At 33.6% G+C, this 23,612-nt stretch overlaps 1 protein-coding gene across 1 annotated transcript in view; it reads right to left on the bottom strand.

Annotated features, from left to right (window-relative positions):
- The window catches only part of EDEM3 (ER degradation enhancing alpha-mannosidase like protein 3), a 50,707-nt gene that overhangs the window by 14,983 nt on the left and 12,112 nt on the right, over positions 1–23,612 (bottom strand). The window contains 13 exon segments of the mRNA XM_006907740.3: positions 1,623–1,776; positions 2,666–2,820; positions 3,074–3,239; positions 7,189–7,313; positions 7,850–7,933; positions 9,246–9,329; positions 9,552–9,677; positions 11,195–11,292; positions 14,379–14,484; positions 16,768–16,902; positions 19,500–19,653; positions 20,498–20,610; positions 23,441–23,480. Coding sequence (XP_006907802.1) covers positions 1,623–1,776; positions 2,666–2,820; positions 3,074–3,239; positions 7,189–7,313; positions 7,850–7,933; positions 9,246–9,329; positions 9,552–9,677; positions 11,195–11,292; positions 14,379–14,484; positions 16,768–16,902; positions 19,500–19,653; positions 20,498–20,610; positions 23,441–23,480 — 1,540 coding nt within the window.

Below are 23,612 nucleotides of genomic sequence, written 5' to 3'. Positions count from 1 at the left end.
TCTCTTCTTTTAAATTATGAACCAACAACCAGACTAAGTTCAAAATATATTTATCAGGCACATATTATATCCCAGCACTTGATTAAGCACTGGGGAGATTTTTACATTAAGAAGTTTGTATCTAGAGGAGAGAAACATGTAAAATTAGCTTTGAAAAAATTTTTCAAGTGGGAAAGTGGACAAGGGAATGGCCGATTCTGCCAATGTGGGTCTGGGAAATATTTAGAAAGACATTTGAGTTGAGTCTTAATGTAGAAAAGGTGAAGAACACCTGACTACAAAAAGATGAATTCCTGACACTTTACAGAAAAAGACAATGAGACCAACTTGATAGGAGTTAGAGGATAGAGAAGAGTGAGGAGATAGAGACGGTCAAGCCTATCCTAAGATTTCTAGTTTTGGTGACTTAAGTGAATGATAACAGGGTCACAGGAGAACTAAAAGGAGGAGAGATGAACAGAGGTGAGGGCAGGAAGAGAGAATTCAAGTTTGGACAGACTGAGATGCAGAAATGTATGACAGGTAAATCAAAGTTGGGTTTAAGAGTAAAGTTAGGAATCAGGGTTACATATGTATATCTAAGAAATCAAGTGTACAAAGATGGCAGCTGAGCTTGTAGAAACAGATGGAACTGTTGAAGAAGAGTAGAGAGAAAAGAGCATGATCCAGATTCTTTGGCAGTGCCTACACTGAGCGGTTGTGCCAAGGAAGAAGAGCTATAAAGGCAGCTTCAAAGCAATGAACAGAAAAGTGGAAAGACATACGCTATGGAATGTCCTAGAGCCCAAAAGAGGGTTTGTTTTAAAAAGAGGTCAGTCGGCAGTTACAGGAAAGTTCGATCACATAAGGATTAAGAAGTCACTGGATGGCAATTATGTCACCTAAATGAAATCAGTGTTATTAGAACTGCCACTCTCACTACTGAGGAAGCAGGCAGAATACTCTTTAAGTAAGGACGGATGTGGCAAGAACAGAGATGAGACAGGAATCTGACGGGAAGGTAAGGTTGTGTGAAGGCTGAACTTGAGATTTAGGGATACCTGATTATGGTTCTAGGTTGAAATTATTTAGCAAACTATGTAGTTTTCTCGGAATTAATATAATAATAGGTGAATAATTTAAAGACCTCATGTTACAAAAACTTTAAAAAAAATCAATAAAAATTTCACAAAAAGGCATGTTATCTTTCCTAGGACTAGACAAATAAATGCAAATTTTGATTTCTATACTGAATAAAACACTTAAGATTCTGCAGCTGTTTAGAAACTAAAATAGTATAAAATATAGAGATATAAATATTAAAACTATTAGCTCTTAAGATTATGCTCTAAAAAAATAGTAGAAATACAAGGGACTGAGAAACAGAAAACTTAGATCTGAGTCCTACATTTGACTTTATTAATTTAAGCAAATTACATAACTACTTGTAATTTAATTGGTTTATACTATGAAGGGGTTGAATTAGATGGCTTTCCAAAATATTTCCAAGTCCTAAAATTCTGATTACCTAACTTTAAATCACATATTAAAATTTTTTAAAAAGCCAAATATCATTATCTTATTAAAACTAATGAGACCAGAAAGGGCAGAGATGGCATCTGATTAGTACAGCGATGTCTTACTTGGATCGCATGTTGAACCAACTGGACTCTCCCGTCTTTGAGGTGAATCAAACTCACCCCCATCTTCTTCAAGATTTCTAAGTGCTCAGGGTTAGTGGCCATGAAATCTCTGGCTCTCAGAGGGGGTTTAGCTCCACTCCTGAAACTCTCCTCTCTGCTAAAAGTAATTATAGGCAAGGCTTAAAAAACTACAAATCAAAACTGGGGAAAAACATAAAGCAAATAAAAATAATGTTAGATATTTGCAAAATTGCTAGTTTTAGAACTAGTAAAAATGGAATAACTGGAAATAGGTATTTGCCTATGTAACTTAGGTTATTAATAAGCAGCACAGCTTTCAAATATAATGTTTTATAGTTATAAAATCATATATATTACCTATAAGGTAGTATTACTCATCAGAATTATGACCATTTGAAAGTACAGAACAGGTTGGCTTTGGGATTTGTTATTACTGCCATCTTCCTCAAAAAAACAGATTTTTCTCCCAGTATTTTAAAGGCGAAACAATAGTTATATAAGTGAATGCCAATATTCACTTTAACATTTTATTTTTATTTCCTAATAATGGTCTTTCTAAAGTAACTATTTGGAAGAAAATGAACTCATTAAGGCAAAACTTGTATTAACATCCAAGAATAACTACCTCATCAAAAAACAAAATCAAACTAAACAGACTATATTTGCACTACATAAAAACTACATGTAAAAGGAAAAACATTTTCTACTTTACAAGACGTGAAAATATTTGATGAAAATATTCTGTATAAAAATGAGCTACACAAGTTGAAAACTATTATTTGCTGCCAGTATTATTACTTAGTTCATTAAGTAAAAGACAGAAAATTTCCATAATAAAAAAGACACTATTACAGAATAAACTTTGCTATCTAACTTTACCAGTAATTTTTATTTTAGTCAATGATAACTACATACCTCAACATTTCGATCTAAATGAATGTCTTCTTGGTTATATATCCCTTACGTTCTCTGTCATTTATCAAGAACTGTGACATAAACATATATAAAATAAGACATCTTACACTCTGATGATGCCTCTAGGACAGCTCTTATCCACCACATTTTTCAAGGGTTCACGAATGCTCTGAGCATACAATGGGTCATTAGGGAACAGAATCTGAGTATTTGGACAAGTCCAGTCAAAATTACTGTCATCCAGTTCTGTATATTCTGAAGTCTACAACATAAAAGAATGGTATGTGAATAAAAATGATTATTTTACTTAATATTATAGTTTGTTCAAAGGAAACATTAAATAAAACGTAAGTGTATATAGGATGCAATAAAAAGGAAAAATAAGAAAACATCGTGTACTTTTCCTCCTATATTTATTGAATTCTAGTCATGGATTACTTGTCGCTTGGAAAAATAAAACAAACACAGAGAAGTAAAAAAGAGAATAAGACATTTGATTCAAAAACATAACCTACTGTGTTCTTCTTAGAGATGCTTTGATTTGTAGTAGAGAGCCAAAGAGGTAACAGATGAGCTTCTGTGGTGAAGATGTAATCTTCTATGTCAAAAATAATGTCTTCTTTATCCGCAAATAACAGGTAAAGATATTTAAACATTTCAGCCAAGAAGAAAGAATCCATTCTAAAATAAAAGGTAACAAATACATCTAAGAACATAAAAGTATCCAAATCATCTTTCTGAAAGCCACAGAGTCAAGGTCAACAGCCCTATCTACACCAATTTAGATGTCCAAGGAATTATGGAATCTCTCTATCCCCTGGTGGTAACAGCCTTGACTCCAGGTATTTTCCAAGGAAATAAAGACCAGAGGGGCTGCCTACCACACAGGTACACCAAATCTTGTCAATACTGAAGACAAGATTTTCCCATTGGCTTTCCAACGAGGAAGATTTTTCCATTCCTTCTATAGAGAACCAACAGCAGAGAGGTAATGCAGATAAGCTTTACTGCTGAGAACCATATAATCTTCAATTAATATTAATTGAACTAGATGAAAAAATATAATTTGATGGAATTTATTATGCAGCCATTTCAGTGATAAAGAAGAAGGCTTTAAAGGTATAGAAAATTGTTTACAAAAACTGCATAAAAAATACAACACAAAATCACATGGACTATATATAACTTTGTAAATTTTAAATACCTGTCAAGAAAGGAATACGAAGAAATAAGGGGATAATGTTTTAATAAACATTTTAAGAAAAGCTTTAATAAAATTAAAAGTGGCAGAAAAAGAGCACAGCTTTTAGATGGAGTTATAGCAACCTGAAATTTAATTAAATTATTATCTCCCAAAGCATCCTAGTTTTGGGCAGTAATAAATAACCTGTTTACTGGACAGGCTGCATAGTTTCACAGCTGTGGCCAAGCACAATTCCTGGCACACAGTAGGCCCTCAATAAAAATTTTTTAAATCGAATGCAAGTTTAAAATGCATTACTAAATAATGAACTGGAGAGGCAGTGGAACACGATGGTAAAAAACGGGGGCTTTGGAAATAGAAGAGACCTCCCTCTGACTCTCTATGAGACAAGCTATAAAGACTGTGAGCTTCAGTTTATTCTTCTGGAAAGGACATAACAATTATATGCCTAATATTGGTGTAAAAACTAAATGAGATCCTGTATGCCAATTATATAGCATAGAACCTGGCATACATACGAATTCAAAAATAGGGCTATCATTATTTGTCCTACACATAAATGATGTTTTATTTGGGAACAAAAACTCACCTGTAATGTTTCAAAACTTTTTGAACATTTTGGGTGTTTATTTTTATAGAATAATAAAATACTTCCCTGTCAACCTGCAATACACTTTTGATAATTTGACATTTTTCTGGAGGACTGACAGTTATCATGAGCAAATGCTTGAGAACTGCAGACTCGTGAGCAAGATGTTGATTTTTAGCAAATTCTAGAACTGATAACGAAACAAATGATTTGTAAACACTTGGAAAAGAATAGAGACATGGTAAGATCACTACAGTATGAGTTGGGTAAATCTAGCAAGTGGGGTATCTTATATAATCTAATTTATATTAAAAAACAATAAACATATAAACAAATGCAAACACAGTCATTAAAAATGTGTCAAATTGCCAACAGTGTTTTTTTTTTCATAGGGAAGATTTTCATATTCTTTTGGTCATTTAAATTCTTTCCAGTGATCATCTATTAGGGAAAAACAGATATTTCCATTTTGAAAACTGTGTGTGAGTGTGGACACCGGTGAGCCAGATGACAGCACTGGCAGATCTGTGGGAAGTAGGCCACCGAATGCAAAGGGCTTGTAATTGAAAGCGCCCAGGTGCCATGCCATGCCGTGTCTTTCCAACATTCTTCCCAAAAATTCAGATGAAAATTTTTTAAGGCATGCTAATCTAAACCGTAGATCACTAAAAACAGGTAGTTCAGCTAAAATATTAGATGATTGAGATGAGATTCAAGCTCTTTTTTGTCTAAAAACACACACAAAAAACAACAAAGTATGAAATTTTGCTGGGATAAGGATAAAGTTTTAAGTTCACATTAAAAAAAAAAAATCAGTTGCTCAAGAACACGGTGGAGAACATCCTTTTGTCATCTAGTCATAGTTAAGTATCTGAGGTCAACTGACCATAAGGTCACCGTGAGTTGAACATAACAAAGCTGCTAAAAAAACTAATAACACAGTATGATGATTAGTAGTTCTCAACCTTTTGTTGAACCAAACACAGCTGAGAGGCACAATGTGGCCATGACTGAGCTGATGAAGTGGTGATCAACTGGGTAGAGAGTGTAAGCCCATCAACCCCACAGAGAACTAACAACTTGGTGCCTGCATCTAGGTGGTAACAGTGCTGCTGTGTCAGGCACGTCGTGAGGTGGTTAATTCTGGACATGATATTTTAAGAGACACTCTATCACCTGAATATAATCAGAATAGGGCAAAGCCAGTGGTAAGAGGTCCAAAAACAATGTCATATAAGGAAAATTCAGTGGGTGGGAAAAGCTGTTAAATTTAAAAAACTGGAACTCTCTAAACAGAATAAATCACATCTTCCTCTATAATTCCTCAACTTGCTACTCCTCTTTCCACTACAGCACATATCACACGGCTGTGAGTATTTCTTTACATACCTATTTTCTTCACTGACTACAGATTCGAATTTATCTTTGCATCATCCTCATACCTAAGTACAGTACCTGGCATACAGTAAGTGATTAATTATTGTTCCTTGAATGAGCTGCCAGTAAGTATTGTGGTCAAAAGCCAATCTGCCTTGATTAAAATTCTGACTTAACCTTACTAACATGTCACATTGGGCAAGTACCCTAACCTTTCTGTGCCTTGGTTTCTCCATCTATAAAATGAAGATTATAATAGAAATTACACATCATAGGATTGTTGTAAAGATTAAATAAGTTAAACAGCAAAAGTACATAATGAGAAGAGTGCCTAGAAATAGGAAGCAGTCAATAAATGTTACAGATAAAAAACTATCTGCTTTCATTACTCGCTGTTATCTGTGTGCTTACTTTCAGAAACTTATCCATTTCTCAGCAGCTATGGTCAGGGAAGAAAATTCCAAATCTAATAAACTATTATCTAAATACTCTGAGTGAAGGACGATGAGACAACTTGGAGTAGATGAGGGCCTCTAACCACTGCCTGAAACTGCTTTTATCTCTTCTAATTCTTGCTCATCCTTCAGGACACAGGATCTTCCAGAAACCTTTCAGTGACTTTCACATCCCAATTTGTATTTCCTGTCTCTTTAAAACACTTACACAACGTTTTAAAGACTGTTTATCTACCTGTCCTGAGTGATTCAATGACAGAAAAGACATGTTTTCACATTTTTAATAAAAACTAGTATAACTCTGGCATGTAAGATGCCTTGACAAATATTTGTGGAATGAACATTCACTAACCAAATAAACAAACGAGCTTTAGTGTTCATTCAGAGATGTGTTGCTGTGTTCTGGACAGTTATAATAACCAGGGATAAGTGATCTCAGAATAACGGGAATGTCAGTGAACGTCACATTAACCTAAAGAGAGCTTTTCATATTTCCAGTACTTTGCGCCATCTACGTCTATCTCGTACACAATGACACAGATAGTTAGTGCTCTTCCCCTGCCCTCCAAATTAACAACGGAATAAGAATTGTTCACGACATTGTCTCTGAGGAATTCTGGACTGAACAAATCGTAATCCAGATCATCATTATCATGACAATTTCTAACATTTTACATAATAACAAAAACTATTAACAAAGGAAAATAACCTCAACATCCCTAATATTCCTAAAACCAAAGTTCTGATATTTAACATCATTTATTCATCTATTTAAAAATCATTTGAACATCTACTGTGTGCCAGGCACTATGATAAAAATATAAACTTTTCAAACAATCTTAAATGAGCCTATTCAAGAGAGTTTAAAAAATAAACACAATGAACTAAGTTTGCATCTTCAAATACTCTTTGTAAAAGCGTTAAGTGTATCTGAATTCTAACTCATAGTCGCATTGTGTGTTGTTCCAGAGTTACCCAGAAGAAAGGGATTAGGAATTGTGTTACCTGTCCTCATGACTTCCGGTACGAACATCCTTCATGGCAGCAAATCCGCAAGGCACTCTAGCATATTTATTTAAATTTTCAATAAGTGTTTTCCCTACTTCAAGGTAGTAAGGGTCTCCTGTAGCCTATTAAAAAGGAGAATATATGTATATATAGCTTATATATTACCATATACCCATTCATTTATCAAGTATTTATTGAGTACCTACTAGGTGCCAGGCATTGTATCAGACACTGGAACACAAGCTACACAGAATCTGCTCTGAAAATAAGCCATGGATCTGCTTTATGGGATTACTTAAACACATAATGAGAAAGCCATTCAACTGTATAACTTAGCATTTAGACTAAATTTCTAATGCCTAAAAAGGCTGCCTGATTGAGGGAAGGCAAGAGACATGCTTTAGAAAGCAGCTCTAGAATATAAAATTTCCCTTTAAAGAAATGTTTACATAAATACTTTGAAAAGACATAAAACTTAAGTGTCAATTCTGGCATCTTTCAATAACTTTATGGACTAGATTAATAAGAACTGTGATATACACAACCGTCATAACATTAAACAAAGACTTAAAAACCTAATTACTATTTTAAGACAGTGAGTCTCATATCCAACAGAGAACGGGAGCTAAACGGCAAAAGGAGAGGTAAATAAGCTTACTTTATATAAGAAGTAGGTACTTTCTGCAAATTCTGGCCTTAAAGGATGTTGAGCCCAATGTACCCTGAAATCTGTGGTAAATGCCTGGACAAAAACACATTCAAATAGGCATAAAAATGTGATTTAAAAAAATTAATAAGTAGTTCTAGAATATATAGCATTTAAATTAGATCACAAAAAGTAAAAATAATTAAAATATCAACAATTTTCACCTATAAAATGAAGATTTTCATTGCTTAAAATCACAATTCATTTTCGCTAAGGCTATTTTTACTAACTAAAGGGAATTATTTTTAAAATTGTCATTTTGGCTATTAGGAAGCTTAGGAAAAACTATGAAACTGAGTATTGCCACTACATGGGTCCTGATAGTTCTACATAATTGTTTTCTTCTTTTCTCATCTCTTTTTTCTCTAAGTTATTAAGCCCCGAGGTCTCTTATGTCTATTTTAGCATTGTTTTAGTGCTTTTAAAAAAAAAATAAATAAATAACAGCTTCAAGTACTGTGGAATGAGGAAGGACAGTATTTAAAAATAAAACTAGTCTCACTTGCAATGTATTCAATAACAGAGTCAACTTTTTTTAAAAAAAAGATAACAATAAAAACAAAAACCTTTATGGGAACCAAATAAAACTCCATATATGATAAGATGTACTTAGTTGAAACCTCAGTTTATTCGGAATGCATAGGAATTTTCTACAATGCACAGTTCTAAACACCTGAAGGCTAATAAAGCTATACTTTCTAAAGTGAACACTTTAGGAAGTATTCAAGTTGGTGGCATGTTTGGATAGCTCATAGAAAGTAGCGAATAAGCAGGGACATACATGAATTTGGAAATTTTTAATGGTACATTTCTGGAAAGCCAAAAGGGATGCTATTAAAATCTAACCATATGAAGCTAGCAAGAATATTTATTACTGATATAATGTATAAACCAGGAAGAATAATTCTCAATCAGCATGAGAAGAGCTGGCAGTCCCCAAATTTCCAGGAAGCATGTGTGGTCAGCAGAAGTATATTCAGTGTATACTATTTTCAAAAAATAAGCTTTAGAAAATTAAAAGTAAAAAGGTCTCCCTAGCTGGTGGGTGTATGTAAAAGAAAGAAACAATATGGAATATGTCGTGGATTAGAAAAGGTTGAGAAATACTAATTTGGAATTTTTTTAAACATAAAATTAATAAAATGTCAGCATTACACTATACTAGACTGCTCTGAACACATGACAAAAAGAAAAAACATATATATCATATAAATTAAAAATACTTAAACTATTTAACTAGGAAGAAGTAAATAACGAAGAACAAACCAACCCTGAAGATGACATCTGTATCTTTAAATCAGCAATTTACAGTACATGTACACTAAAATTCCCAAGATTATTTGCTTACCTCTGGTAGAAAATTGTGTTTTTTAATCACCTGATATAACATTTCATGAGTTTCAATAGCAGGTCTAATATCCCCCTTTAAGACCTAGAAGTCAAAAACAACAACAAAATTACCTAATAAGAGCTGATTTTTTTTTTTATCTGCAATCGTTACGTAGACAGGAAAATGTAGATTACTACAGTTTTGAAATGTGACTCTGATTTGGTAATTCAGTTTTAGAGATCGCAAATGCACTTAATTATAATCGCTTTATTTTAATATGGAAAAACAGCAGAGTTTTGTTTTTGGATTTTGTTTGTTTGTTACCTGCAAACCCGGAAAAAAGGCAAGCAACGCATCCATCCAGGTCCGAGCGTTGAGCATGGGCTTGTGGATGTGCACGTCGAGCAGGAGAGGGGGCTGGCTGATATACCGCATTATGGCCTCGTAGTGCTAAGAGAGCACAGTACGTGTTTAGCAAAGGAAATGAACTACTCCGAACGAACCATGTCATTAAACAGCACTGTGAAGCAACTAACCCTAAATTTATACATAAATTTATGAATTATTAACTATGTTAATTTTTCAATTATTTGAGATTGAAATATTTCCAAAATACACTATATATACTCCCGTGTTATTTAACTTGAATAGTAAAGACTATACTTAATACAGGACCTTCAAAGGGAAGTAGGTCAGAGCATGGCTATCCTGTGGGAGATGCCCTCATGGCCCAACGGTGCTCTTATGTCCTCTTGAAATAGAGCTACAGGCTTTTGTATTATAAAATTAGTTTCGTTTTCTCCCGTGTCTAGGACGTTTGGTCCCTTCTCAGTTAATATTCTGGTGCTCGCCACAACCCAAACTAATGCATCTAATCACTGCTGCCACTCTTATGATGTTAGGTCTGCCTTTTAAGCTCTTAAAAACTATTTTCCTCCTCCTTTTATCTTCTTCTCCTAGTTATTTCTCAGCTTTGATGACAGTTTGCACTGTTAGAGTCATTGAATGATAATGAGCCAACAAAAATAATATCCATCTTCATTCACTCCAAGGAAATCTTGTTATGATCTAACTGATGACTTATTAGGGCTCTTACTGTAGTGTTTTTTCCCCTAACTCATCGATTATTTAATAATTATTGAGTACCTGCTAGATGTTAAGGCACTGTTCTAATCACCCCATATGCATTAGCTCATTTAATCCTCTCAAGATCTCTATAAATAGTACTAGTACTCTATTTTGTGGATAAGAGATTGAGGCAAACAGTATAAAGTTATTTGCCAAAAGTCACAAAACCAGGATTTAAACCCAGGCAGGACAACTCTCATACTTCTACTATACATACTGTCTCATAGTAACGTGGGTGGACAAAGAAATGGTAAATTATCTCAAAAAGAATACAGTGATGCAGTTAATGAGTTTGCTGTATTAATTTCAGTGTCCTTCAATTATAGACACATACAGTCTAATCAGGTTCAAAAATACTCTTCTTCTGCCCTGAAAGTATGCCTCTGGCTCTGATCCAGACCTAAGACTCACACGCCTGCTTTTGAAATGACTACTCAAAAGTTTCTTCAAAGCCCTGCATACCTGGTGTGATCATGAACTAGGACAAACTTCCAAGATTTCAAAAAAAAAAATCAAAGGAGAAAGCTAACTAGCACTCTATTCCAATAATTCTCTTCCTTGTAAAAATGAAGATTAGTAAAACTCAGATGTACATATTATATTCCTTACTGGCAGATCTTGAAAACTGATGAGATGAAAGTAAAACTACTTTGTAAACTAATTTTTGGAATATATGTAGCTTTTACCCTATCCATAACATCATCAGGGAATACTGACAAAAAAACTACTACGCATATAGAAATAGTTATTTTTCAGAATGTCACTCAGATAATTGAGTTTCTCTCAAAATCTGGCACTCAAATTGGCTCTAAAGTCAATACAAAATCGGATCAACTTACTGTATTAAATCGTTCCAGAAAACTGTCATCTCCAAGCAAGACATAGGCTTTCAATAGATATTCATAGTAGGAATCAATGCCTGCTCCAACTCCACTATCTGTGCAAAATACATATAAATGTGGTTCATACTAAAAAAGCCAAAAATTCTTTACAGAGCTTAAGGTACTAGTACACTAAGAATGAAAAATTAGTCTAAACATGAAACTTTTAAGCACAAATTACACATTTACAGAAATATTAACCCTACTACATGAATAGTTCTTTTGCTGATAGTTTATATGTTAAAAAAAAAATCTAACTTTGCAAAATTGGTTACAGGGGCCTTATTTAAAGGCAGGAAATACTAGTTTTTTTTTAAAGCTTATTTTTCTCAGTGAAGAACTCTAAAGAGGAAGCACTTGAGGGTACCACTATGCATTTTTTTGATCAGACCCTTAATCAGTAAGACATCAGTCTTTAAAGTTATAACAGATATGAGAACAAGACTGTCTGGAGGTGCCTGTTCTAATTGCTAAAACTAGCACTAACGGTTGGCTTCTTCCTCCAAGATCATCACTGAGGGCCAAGGAAAGAAAATAACAAGAAGAAAATCAAGACGCCTGATGGCAGGGGGCAGGGAAAGGGAAGGGGCAGCTTTGGCCCCGAGCGGCAGGCAGGCAGGCAGGCAGGCAGGCAGGCAGGCATGGCTATGGAAGGATCAAACAGGAGGGAAACTGCTGGCTCTCGCTCTGCTCTTGCTTCCCTGCTACCAATGCCATAAGACAAAACGTCTCCTCCCACACCTGCTACAACTCAGAGCTGTGCTCTGGGTATCCTCAGGAGTAAAATCAGCGCAGCACAGAAGCCCTGCATTAAGAACTCAACAAATGAGGTGGGAACTAATTTTAGACATTCTCTTCCCTACCTTTTCCCTCCAAACTCCTAAGGCTGGTGAATTATAATTTAAATTATAATTACACTCTTAGAAACCCCTATACCCAGAGCACGCTCTAGGGCAATTAAATCAAAATCTGTATTTTTTAAAACTTCTTATAATTCATCCCTAAGATCACTGGGCCGATAGGAATTGGGGTCTGACATTCCCACAAAATAGGTGACAAGGGAACATGAACTTTTAGGCCAAAAACACTTAAGCAGCATGAGTTTAAAAAAAAAAAAAATACTGGAATAAGAGTTTATCAGAAGAAATATTAGAACAGGCAAACCAAAAAATTTAAATTAGCCTAATAAACATAGAAAAGAGCTAAGGAAGATATTAGCAAAACAAAATAATTTTTTTTAATCAAACAGAAATATATAAATAAAAATGTAACAGTTAAACTAACATAATAGATGAGATATGAAGCAGAAGGGATATAGCTGAGAGACAGATTAGCAAACTAGAAGACCATATGTAGTAATCTTCTAAAAGAAAAAAAAAGGCAGGGGCAAAAAAGCTAAGATATATGGAGGACAGAAATAGAAGTTATTTAGATAACAGGAACTGCAAAAAGAGAGATGAATAAAAATGAAAAGGATAAAATTTCTAAAAAATAAGGATGAATTTTCAGCAATTAAAAACAAGATTTTAAATAGGGCATAAAGAATATCAAAATGAGAGATAAATAAGATTCTATACCTAAAATTTTAATATTTTTATAAATTTCTCTCTGCCTTTGATATTCTTAATCTTCCAGAAAGAGTATACCTTTTATACAAAGGTATAAAAATCCGTAAAATATCAGATTTTTAACAGGATGTAAGACAATAGTTGTATTTTCAAAACCTTGAAAGAATTTTAAGCAGAAAACTGTATACACAGCCAAACTGTTACTCAAATATGAAAGCATAATAAAATTATTAGACAGAAGGCCTCAGAAGCTATTAAAAGCAGCTGAAAAGAGTTTGGGATAAATAACAAAAAGAGAAACAAATCTAAAAGGTGTTGCAAGCAATATACAAGATAAGTGACCAAGTACCTTAATAAAGTTTATCTTTAAAGAAAGAAAGAGAGAGTAAGACCAAAAGAAAAAAGAGAAAACATATTCATAATAAATAAGAACTAAATATCTATATGATATCAACATAATGGAGGATGAGGTTTGGGGTGGAAGGAATCAAAGGGATAGGAGAGCTTGCTAAAGTTCATGTCTTACTAGGACACAAACACAGGGTTCAATGAAACACGAAAGGATCAGAAAGAAACAGAAAAGGTTGAACACACTGAAATAATTATGATAGTATAAATAAGTCCAAATATATTGCAGAGGTAGGGAAGAGTCAACAACTGTACGCAGAAGTAATAGGTGGTCAAGTAAGTTGCTTTTGTCCATTCATGGGGCTTATTAAATTATCAAAAATGTCTAAGTAAAATGAGCCATGCATGAACTAGTGATTAGAGTGTCATAAGCCAAGATTATTTTAAATTATTAATTGTACCTGAGTTCCAAAGCAGGTCAAAAAAAAAAAAAAGAAATTGCAGAATTCTAAAGCCAGGATTTAGATTAGTTTTAGGAACACTTCAGATAAAATTTAGAAAAATTTTATACAATACTGAATAGAGGCAATAATTTTATTTTAATACGTTCGAATTAATAATTATCTTTTTAATTTATTGAAATATAGGCAGTTTTTTTTATTTTATTTAAAATAAGCCTTTTGGAAAATAGAGAAATATGTAAACAGGATAATCTCAGGAATATTTTAGTATATTTCCTTCCATTCATCTATGCTTCTTTTATAGGGCTGTCTTATAAAGTCATATTCTTTATGCAATCCTATATCCATTCTGTTGATTCACATACATTGTCATGTGCTTTGTCTCATGATTCCAATTCATTTTAATAAAATTTGGTGACAGTATTGTTAAATACAGGTTGCACTTAACTAGACCTTGATTTGAGATGGCTGAGGTATTGATTCTCTCAAAGAAATTAGTTCTAATATTTCATCTATGCCTTCTACCTATAATGCTATGCCCATTTAGGTATGACACAGAACACTAAGTCACCTAGAAGAAGTGTGCTATTATTTGGCACACCAAAGAAAAAAAAAATCAGGCTAAATTAGTTATAATACCAGCAATCTTTTGAGAAACTATGCTTTATACTTTCCCAAAGATTACTTTAACAAATGAAAATCCTTTATTTCCCACCCATTCTGAGGATATGAATTCTTGATTTAAAAAAAGCCCAACTTACATACCTTTTCGTACCCAATCTCCGGTATGAATATTTATAGTCACACCCACTAAATTACTACTTCGCTGTCTTTTTTCCCAGAGAAAATCAAGAGCTTTTCTTGCATATTCCTATAATTAAAAAAAAGGAAAAGCATACTTGAAGAATTTCATGTCTCTGGCAAACAAGAAACAAAGAAACAAAAATCAAAGTCCCATAACATATTTTAAAGGTTAACTAAAATTCCTAAGACAACCATTAATAATATATACTAAATTTCCTTACAAGTCAAATCTTGGCTCTTTTTCAACCAATCAAGTCTAGCTAAAAAGAATGACTCTAAAATGCTACCTAGTGACCGTGATCTCGCTCTAAAACTGTCCATGTTTATCTAGCTTTGTAGTACAGGTTCACATTCACACACATGTATTACTAAACTATATTAATTGCTGACATAATTAAATGCACTTGTTAAAATAATTTCTGTCATTTAAATGCAAAGTGAAAATCTCCTTAGTTTTATTTAGAAAATTGGAAGAGAATTTCAGTTAGTATGCCATCTTTGAAACAAACAGGCATTTCAGAGCCTACTTTTTTAAATAGCATGCAACTTTCTTAGAGAAAAGTAAGTAAATCAACTAGTATTCATTTGTTAAACTTTTAACCTTATTATAACATTTTCTTTTTTCATTTATTTTTATCCATCGGATACTAAATTAAAATAACTTCTGATCAAATTCTTGACTTTGGACAAAAAGATGTTATAAAACATAAAAGCAAAGGACATGAACAGGAGAGTATTTAAATTAAAAATTAATTTCAGAGCATAAATCTATTTAGCATTACAGAAGTTCTATAAAAGAAAAAAAAATTACCAAACCAATTTGTTACTTTGCAGATTTAAGAATACAATGTAAAATAGTTTTAATCCTTGATTCAAACTAATTATGCTGTTTTAAAATGAAGCAGATTTAATTACATGCTATAATTTCAGAGCCAGAAAGTTTCGTAAAAATGATAGTTCCCCACTAAGAAAATAGGCCCAGTGAAATAAAAAATTTAACCAAAGTTTATGAGTATATGAATTATAGAACAATTAATATGAGAATTCAGATCTCTTTATATATTAGACCAAAAATCAGCAAACTTTTTCTGACAGAGACCAGACAATAAATATTTTAGGCATTATGGGTTATACTGTTACAGTCACGATTACTCAATTTTGTCAATGCAACACAAATGCAGCCATAGACAAAAATAAATAAGTGAGCACGGCTGTGTTCAATAAAACTTTATTCACAAAAACATGCAGAGGGTAGATCTGGCCCCCAGACTGTAGTTTGCCAACTATATATTAGATAGATGCTCTATCAACTGCATCGGGTTGTTTCTTTTATAATAAATTACTGTATATTCAAGAAGTTTTAACAAAAATAATGATTTGCAATACATTTACTTATAAATACAAATAGCCCAGTGGAAGAGCATAGGCTTTGAATGCTGAAAGGCAAGGATTCTAATTCCATTTCCACTCATTCACCTACTTGCTGTGCATCTCATCTTATTTGAGCCTCACTTTCCTTACCTGCAGATGCATCAGCATCTCAGAGTTTGTAGTTCAAATCAGATAGCATGTAAAAAGACTACACTTTTTAATAAAGGGAAAATATTACTCAACATGGTATGGAATAAAATTAAACCAAACATGATAAATCTGTCCTTAAGACACTCCGAACATACATAAACACAAAGACCATTTGACTTGTTTTTTATACCCAGATCCAATGTCTCTAATGTTAGTATATAACCACTATTTCTGCTTGCTCTATGTGGGCCATTTGATGAATTTTTAAAAATTCTCCTATGTTTATAAAAGAGGGTGCTTTGTGTTACTATTGCACTCCAGTGACAAGCTTCAACAATTAGATAAAATAAAAAGTTCGAGACATAGTCCACAACAAACTACTTGAGGGTCATTAAGTGTTTTGGAAATGAATAACATTGCCCTTGGAGTAAACAAACTTACAGATAAGACTCTCAGTCAAGACTTAAGTGCAAAAATTTCACTGTGTGTTAGATTAGTGAAGTTTTTAGAAATGCAATAGACCATCTAGAAGTCTAACAAAACATAGAGACATAGTATTTCCTATAAGACATTCCTATAAGACAAATTCATATAGGTAATATAGCTAAAAAGTCTTCTAAGAATAAACCTAAAAATTTATAGTTTGTGATAAAAATGCAAAATTGTATTTAATATATCTACCTCATAATGACTTCTATGTTTCTGACAAAAATTGTGATGAAACTTAGATAAAAGTTCACTAAAATAACAGTAATCCTAACTGACCAATGAAAAAAGATATAAAGTTAGTTATGCCCAATACCCAGATCGAAGACTGTGAAAAGCAAACCTCAAATATTGTTGCTCCTGTGAATCGACTTAAAGCAGCAAACTCAAGGATCAAGGTACCTGCACACGCTGTACAGGTGTCAGTCTCAGTTCCTGTCCGAGCTTCCGGTTTTCTGATACCAAACTTTAAATTAATCTAAATAAAATCAGAAGATTACCATAGGCAATTATCAAGAGATAATGTTTCATAGATAAGAAACTATTTTTAATCAAGACTCTTTTTCAAAACATGAAAATAATTCACGAAATAACTAAACACCAAAATTCAATCTGATGATCTTTGTGACTTTCCAATCGACATCTAGGGAAGTATATGCTACACACATATTCATGAGGCATGTAAGTTTTCATTTAGTTCTTTCCTTGAATGACACTGAACTTCATTATCATAAGAATTACATACAGAAAATAACTTTTATAACAATTTTACTCACAGGACAGTATGAACTAGTTAGTTCAAGAATAGGGAACTAGACCAGCCCTAGAAGAAATTAGGTTTAACTGAGAATTTATGAAAAACCAGTACTATACTAAATAGTTCTTCATAGAGAAAACACTGATTGTGGCGTGTATTTAAAAGGAAATTCTGTTTACAGGTTTTAAAAGTTTTGAAATACAAAGTATATTGCCTTACTGGCAGGCTAACAAAGAACACAAAAAATTTTTTTTCAAAGGAATATTTTTTTCTGTAATTCACAGAGAGCCAAACTGTCTTTTGTTAATACTACAGTATAAACCTGGATTAACCGGAATTAAACTGACAAGAAACTGATTAAAAATAGAAAATTTTCTGTAGTCCAAATAACCAAAGAGCAAGCATATGCCAAGGATTTGGCATAACAACACACAAAAAAATCAAGTAACGTCATGAGTATGTTCCCTGGTCAGTTATTATTCAAACTCTTATAAAGAGAAGCTCAAATAAATTTATTGAGAAAGAATAAATTACTTGCAGAAATTGCTGGTTATGCCTATTAAGTGTCAATCGACAGACTCTAGAAATACGTAAATGAGGAGACAGGGAAAAAATCCACTCAACAACAATAAAAAACAACAAAAGTGCATGGGAAGTGGACCACTATGTTGGCTTCACTATTGCAAAAAAATGATGATTTTATATTTTTCTTATTAAATTGCAAAAGAATACAATATCGGCAACAGTAAATGACATATGTACTTTTATACAACACTGAGGAACTTTCCGGAAAAGAACTGGGCAATAAGTATCCAAAGTTTTAAAAAGCATTCTCTGTTTCTATGACTTATTATTTCTTCTTCTAGTAATTTATATTAAGAAAAAAAATAAGTAAAAATACAGATATAAAGAAGAGCTATTTAAAATGTCAAAAAACTAGAAACTTAAATAAGAGTTAATATTTGTCTGTTTCAGAAAAAATAATATTGGTCACAATCTACTGATTCGATGGGTAAATCAATAGGTTGTGACGTCTAGTTTAAAAAGCACTGCTCTGTACCATGCTGTATCTCTAGTCAGAGATTTCTTGATGAAGGAAACAAGTCTTATTTGGTAGAGAAGTTATCCCAGGTTATAAAGATGGCAAGCCTAAAAGCAAGGAAATGAACTGATAGTTTATATGTTAAACGCAAAAAAAAAAACCAAAAAACAAAAAAAAACCCTAAAACCCTAGGTGTTTTGGGGACATTAATAGATTATTTTGAAAGAGGTTTTATTGCCAAACCATAAGGAATTCTTAAAGTTAAAAGACACTTAGCACTTAGCACAACAGGGAGAGTTAGTAAAACTTCTGAGGGCAGAGTAATTTGATAAAAATTATGTTTTAGTTAGATTAATTTTTTAAGTCTCTGAAGGATAAACTAGAAGGAAAAGAGTAAGATATACATTGACAATAGTCCAGGAATTAAACTGTCTTGGTTTCTACTAGCACAGCAGCAGTAAGAAAAGAAAACAGAGCTTGGTAATGGCTGAGGTGTCTGACTGGGCTAAGAAGAGGGTAATGGTGTTAATTATGAATGAAAAAAATCAGGAGAGAGAGCTCTTTCTATCTTCAATGGCTTATTTTCCTCTGCTGTAAATATAACAATTTTTTCTTGGTGGGGAAAAAACACAATACTTCTTTAAATGACTGCTGCCAACTTTCTTTACCAACACAGAAGAAATCTCAAAATGAATGGTCGCATACTTTCGCTAACTTTTAACCTGTCTTCCTCATTTATTCTACCACAGTACATCTTTCAAGGCTCTCTTTGCACCTAATTCTAATGTTCTCTAGAACATCTCCTTTCGAAAATGTCTTAAGATTTTCCAGTACGATCCACTGCTTTGTGGTTCTCCTCCTACATCTCTGAACACTCCTTTTCACCACGCTACTTGCTACTTCCCCCTCATTCCCCCTATGTCCTCTGTTCTCTCTATAACCTCTCTGGAAAGTTAACACCTATCCTCACAGTTTCCACTACATCTTCTGCACAAATAACTGCCCAAATTCACGTCTGGCATGTTTCTTCCTTCTGCAACATAATCTAATCTGTTATGTGGTGACACATAAAAGGTTTAAAGGAATCTAAATTATCACTACCATTCAAATGCAAATTAACTGAAATGTCTACACAAATTTGTTATCTAGCTGTGAAGCACTTCTCTCCAGCCTCAAGCAGGTGAGGAATTGTTTTTTGTGTGTGCTTTTTCGTTTTGTCTTGTTTTTTTGGCAAAGGAAGTATATAAAGACTGTCATATTTTTCAGAACTACTTACTCTTGGATAAGGAAGGCCACTGGTAGTGTTGAAAGCTGGTAAAAGTTTGTAACCCAATTGCTTTGCCATTTGGAGAAGCTCGTCATTGTACCACTGCATGTACTCCCCTTTTTCTTTCAGCATGATCGCCAATGAGTGTCCACCCAAAAGACCTCTGTGATCACAGAGATGAAACATTATCCACATCTCACAGATACTTAAAGGTCATCGCTTAAAAAGATGTGAGTATCTTGTTATTGACAACTTAGCGCACATAAAGGAAGGTCACAGAAAAACTTAATTTTTTATCTAACTCTGGCTACTCATTTTACGACAACCATTATAATTACATAGCCAGTATTAAAAAAAAAAATCAGATGTTCAATCTGTTGTAATTAAATACCTTAAATTTTCTTAAAATAACGTCCTAGAAATCACTTATTTTAAGATTTGAAAACTTAATTTTAACATTTAAATTAAATTTAATTATATCATCATGAAATCTGTAACTCTTAGTATAACATTAAAAAATAACAATATCCCACTCTGTATTAAATGTAACTAATTAATCAACTCTGTGAAGAGCTACATAACTATTTCTTAAATTTAACTGAATAGACTCACTTTGACAAAAGGAAATGAGTTACAATAACACAAAAGTAGCCATTAAATATAAAAATGTAATATAATGAAACTTGAATAAATCCTTTAATTCTATATTTTTAAATAATCCAAGAGCATTTCAAATTGTAATCCTATAAATTTAGTTTAATTTGACTTGAAGAGGTGCTGACGAAGGTTAGCAAACTATGTTGCTAGTGAAAACTCTGTGATGTAATTAGTATGCAAATATTCAACCTAGAGTTCTTTTTTAACAATATACAGGGATTACCTCTGATTTGATTCTGCAACTATTTCCAAAGCCTGCTGCTGTCTGTGCCTAATGAAATGCAAGGTCAGCCCACAGCCCCTGTGTTTCGTAATATCCCAACTTTTATTTTACGTACTTACGTACTTACCCAAGCACTCTGATGTTTGTTTCAAAGACTGATACAACTACATCATTATCTAAATTAACATCTCTTAAAACTTTCCTCACCGCATCTTCAAATTCTTTAGTTTTATTTAATACCTAGGAGAAGAAGATTATGAAAATAAAGTTCTTTCTATAAAGTCAAAGAGAAATGGCCTCAGAATGAGCTACAAAAACAAGTTAAAATATCTCAAGATTCTAAAAAGTGACATATACAAAATATTTTCCTTACACATATAATAAAAATGTGATAATATCTAAAATTGAAAAACTTTAGTGGTTAATTGCATTATAAAGAATCTTTTATGCACTTCTTTTTTAGACACATTAACATATCGCAAGGACTTCAAACTAATCATTATTGTAACTGTTAACTGGTTTCTTAACGTTTAACCCATGACCTAGAGTCACATGAGGTCAGCTCTACTGGGATGTAGTTGCCAAGGCAAAACACAACAAAAAACCCTCCTATTCACCAAACTTCATTGTGAAAGCTGCTACTCTCAGCAGAAAGCACATCCTTCAGGGCATTATTGCGAGTGACGCTAAACCCCATGCCACCTGCCACCTTCACCCTATGGATGCCCTGCCATTCATTACAGAGGCAGAACAATGTTGTGGTCAAGAGCAAGCTCTGATCAGAATTTTGGTTTTTTCACTCGCTACCTTTCTAATCTCAATCAAGCTACTTCGACCTCTGAGCCTGTTCTTTCGTCTACAAAAAAGGAAATAACCACTCTCATAGGGTTATTTAAATGAGATAATAATGTATGTAAAGTACTTTTAGTGGAATGCCTGAACAATAAGTGCTTAATTCATTACTATTATTATCATTATTACCACAAGGGTCCAGAATCCTGTCTGTGGATTCTTGCAATAAGCTCCATGAAGGGGTCCCACATATCAATATTATGTGATGATGTCTTTTTACTCCCTGCCACAAGGAGCCAGAACTCCAGTTATATCACACATCTGCCCAGGGGCAGCAGCACCACCTCCAAGTGGCAGCTTATTAGAAACACAGATTCTGGAGCCCCACCTTCGGTCTACTGGATCAGAATCTGCTTTTCAGCAAGATCTTTAGGTGACTTATAGTACACTGAAGTTTTAAAAGCACTGCATCACTGTACAGTGGTTCTCAAACTTTAACACACATCAGAATCATCTCAAAAAGTATAAAAAACAGGCTGCTAGGCCTCACTGCCAGACTTTCTGGTTCAGTATGTCTGGGATGAGGCCCTAGAATCTGCATTACAAACAAGATGTCAGGTGATGCTGATGCTGCTGGTCCTGGGATCGCATTCTGACAACCAATGTCAAAGTGTACAATTGGTATAACTTGAAGAATATAATCCTTATAATAATTAATGGCTGCTCAATTGGAGACCGACAGATTTCTAAATATAGGAAAGTTACACAGCTGGGAACCACCTTTTCTCCTGCATTTCTGATATCACTGTTAAAAACACATACGCTGTCTGAGGTCCACGCTCATAAAGATCAGCTACGAGCTTACAGAGCTGACAGGAAACCTGCTACATGGAAGGATAAAGTCAAGGTGACAGAATGAGAAACAAACTTAAGGCCGCCTATAGTCTTTCCTAGTACACAGCCAGGGCTCCTCACCCCCATACCAAGGGAGACCTGATGTGCATAACTCACCTACAGTTACGAATAAATAACACCTCCTGGTTTCTCTCAGGGGAGTAATTTGTGCCTCCCAGGCCATTTTATTTATCTTTTTCTCTTCACCTATTATAGATCACCTAGGACCACTAAGCCAAAAATAAGGCATATGATATTCTCTCCCATTTGCATAATCATTAAAATATAGTTTGTACATTCCTTTAATCTCTGAAAAATGAAGCCCCAACTTTTGAAACCCTGACCCAGCCAAAAAGACCTAAACAACCATGGTCTTTTCAACAAATAGGTCTTCTCAACCATGGCTGCATTTTATAAACAAACAGATGTTTTAAAAGAATAAATAATAATGCCCAGCCTAATCCCAGAGCCATTAAATCAGAATAACTTGGGAGAGGGGGACACTTTTTAAAGCTTCACAGGCAACCCTCCGAAGGCGCTGGTACAGTTGAGAATCTCTGGTTAAGAAGGAACCAAGGAGGGAGAAAGGGAGGGGTGGGGAGCAGGGGAGGGGGAGGCAGAAAGGAAATGCCCACTGAAAGAAGAATGTAGAAACAATATTGGGAAGAACAACCTAGTTCTGAAGAACTTCCGTCACCCCAAAGATTTTTGTTTTGTTTTTAAAAATATTAATCAGTACTTGAGAAAAAGTTGAGAAATATGCCTTAAAGAAAATCCAGAAACATGCCTACTTTTATACCATAATGATGTGAGAGTAAAAAAGTAGAAAGATACTATATTTAGAAATCATGACATCTGGAATTCAATCTTTCCCTTCTACTCACAAACCGTTCCCAATCAAACTAAATAAAATGATTTTGTATCCCAAAAAAGGTTGAAAAGGAGTGTGAAGATGTGATCACCTGATGCTAAAAATATCACTCCTGGGAAGAAATTATTTTTTAATAAACACGACATATAAAAATTCTAATTTAACCATTTCAGGATGATCATGGCATGTCATTCTAGAACAAGAATATCAATGGTATTTTCTAGAACTACTTTCTTCCAACAGCTTTGATCTCCTTGTCCAAAGGTAAACAACCTTCTTAAATTAAGGTGCCATCACATAAGATGACACACCTATAAATTATTTATCTCCATGATTCTACACAGTTTCACTTGCAAACATGTGATATTATTTACAGTGTGAAAGGATTTATTTAGAAGATCGGAACATCTTAAAATTCTGAAGGCTTCTACTTCAGACTTACTGTGTAATGATTATATTCATAATCTTTGGGTGTGCATATAATAAAATAAATTCAAGAAGAATCAAACTTACCACAAGAGTGTCCAAGGAATCAATCAGTGTCAGGGAAAATCTAAGGATCAAGTATAATGCCATACAAAACATTAGAATTCTGAATATTTTATCCATTAATGTATAAGCAACTGTATTTATACCCTACTGACAGGTAGTTTCCATTAACTAGCTCTCCACGCATCTAGAGTAT

This window comes from Pteropus alecto, unplaced genomic scaffold, assembly GCF_000325575.1.
Source record: "Pteropus alecto unplaced genomic scaffold, ASM32557v1 scaffold101, whole genome shotgun sequence".
Taxonomy (NCBI): domain Eukaryota; kingdom Metazoa; phylum Chordata; class Mammalia; order Chiroptera; family Pteropodidae; genus Pteropus; species Pteropus alecto.
This window is presented reverse-complemented; position numbering and strand designations above follow the sequence as displayed.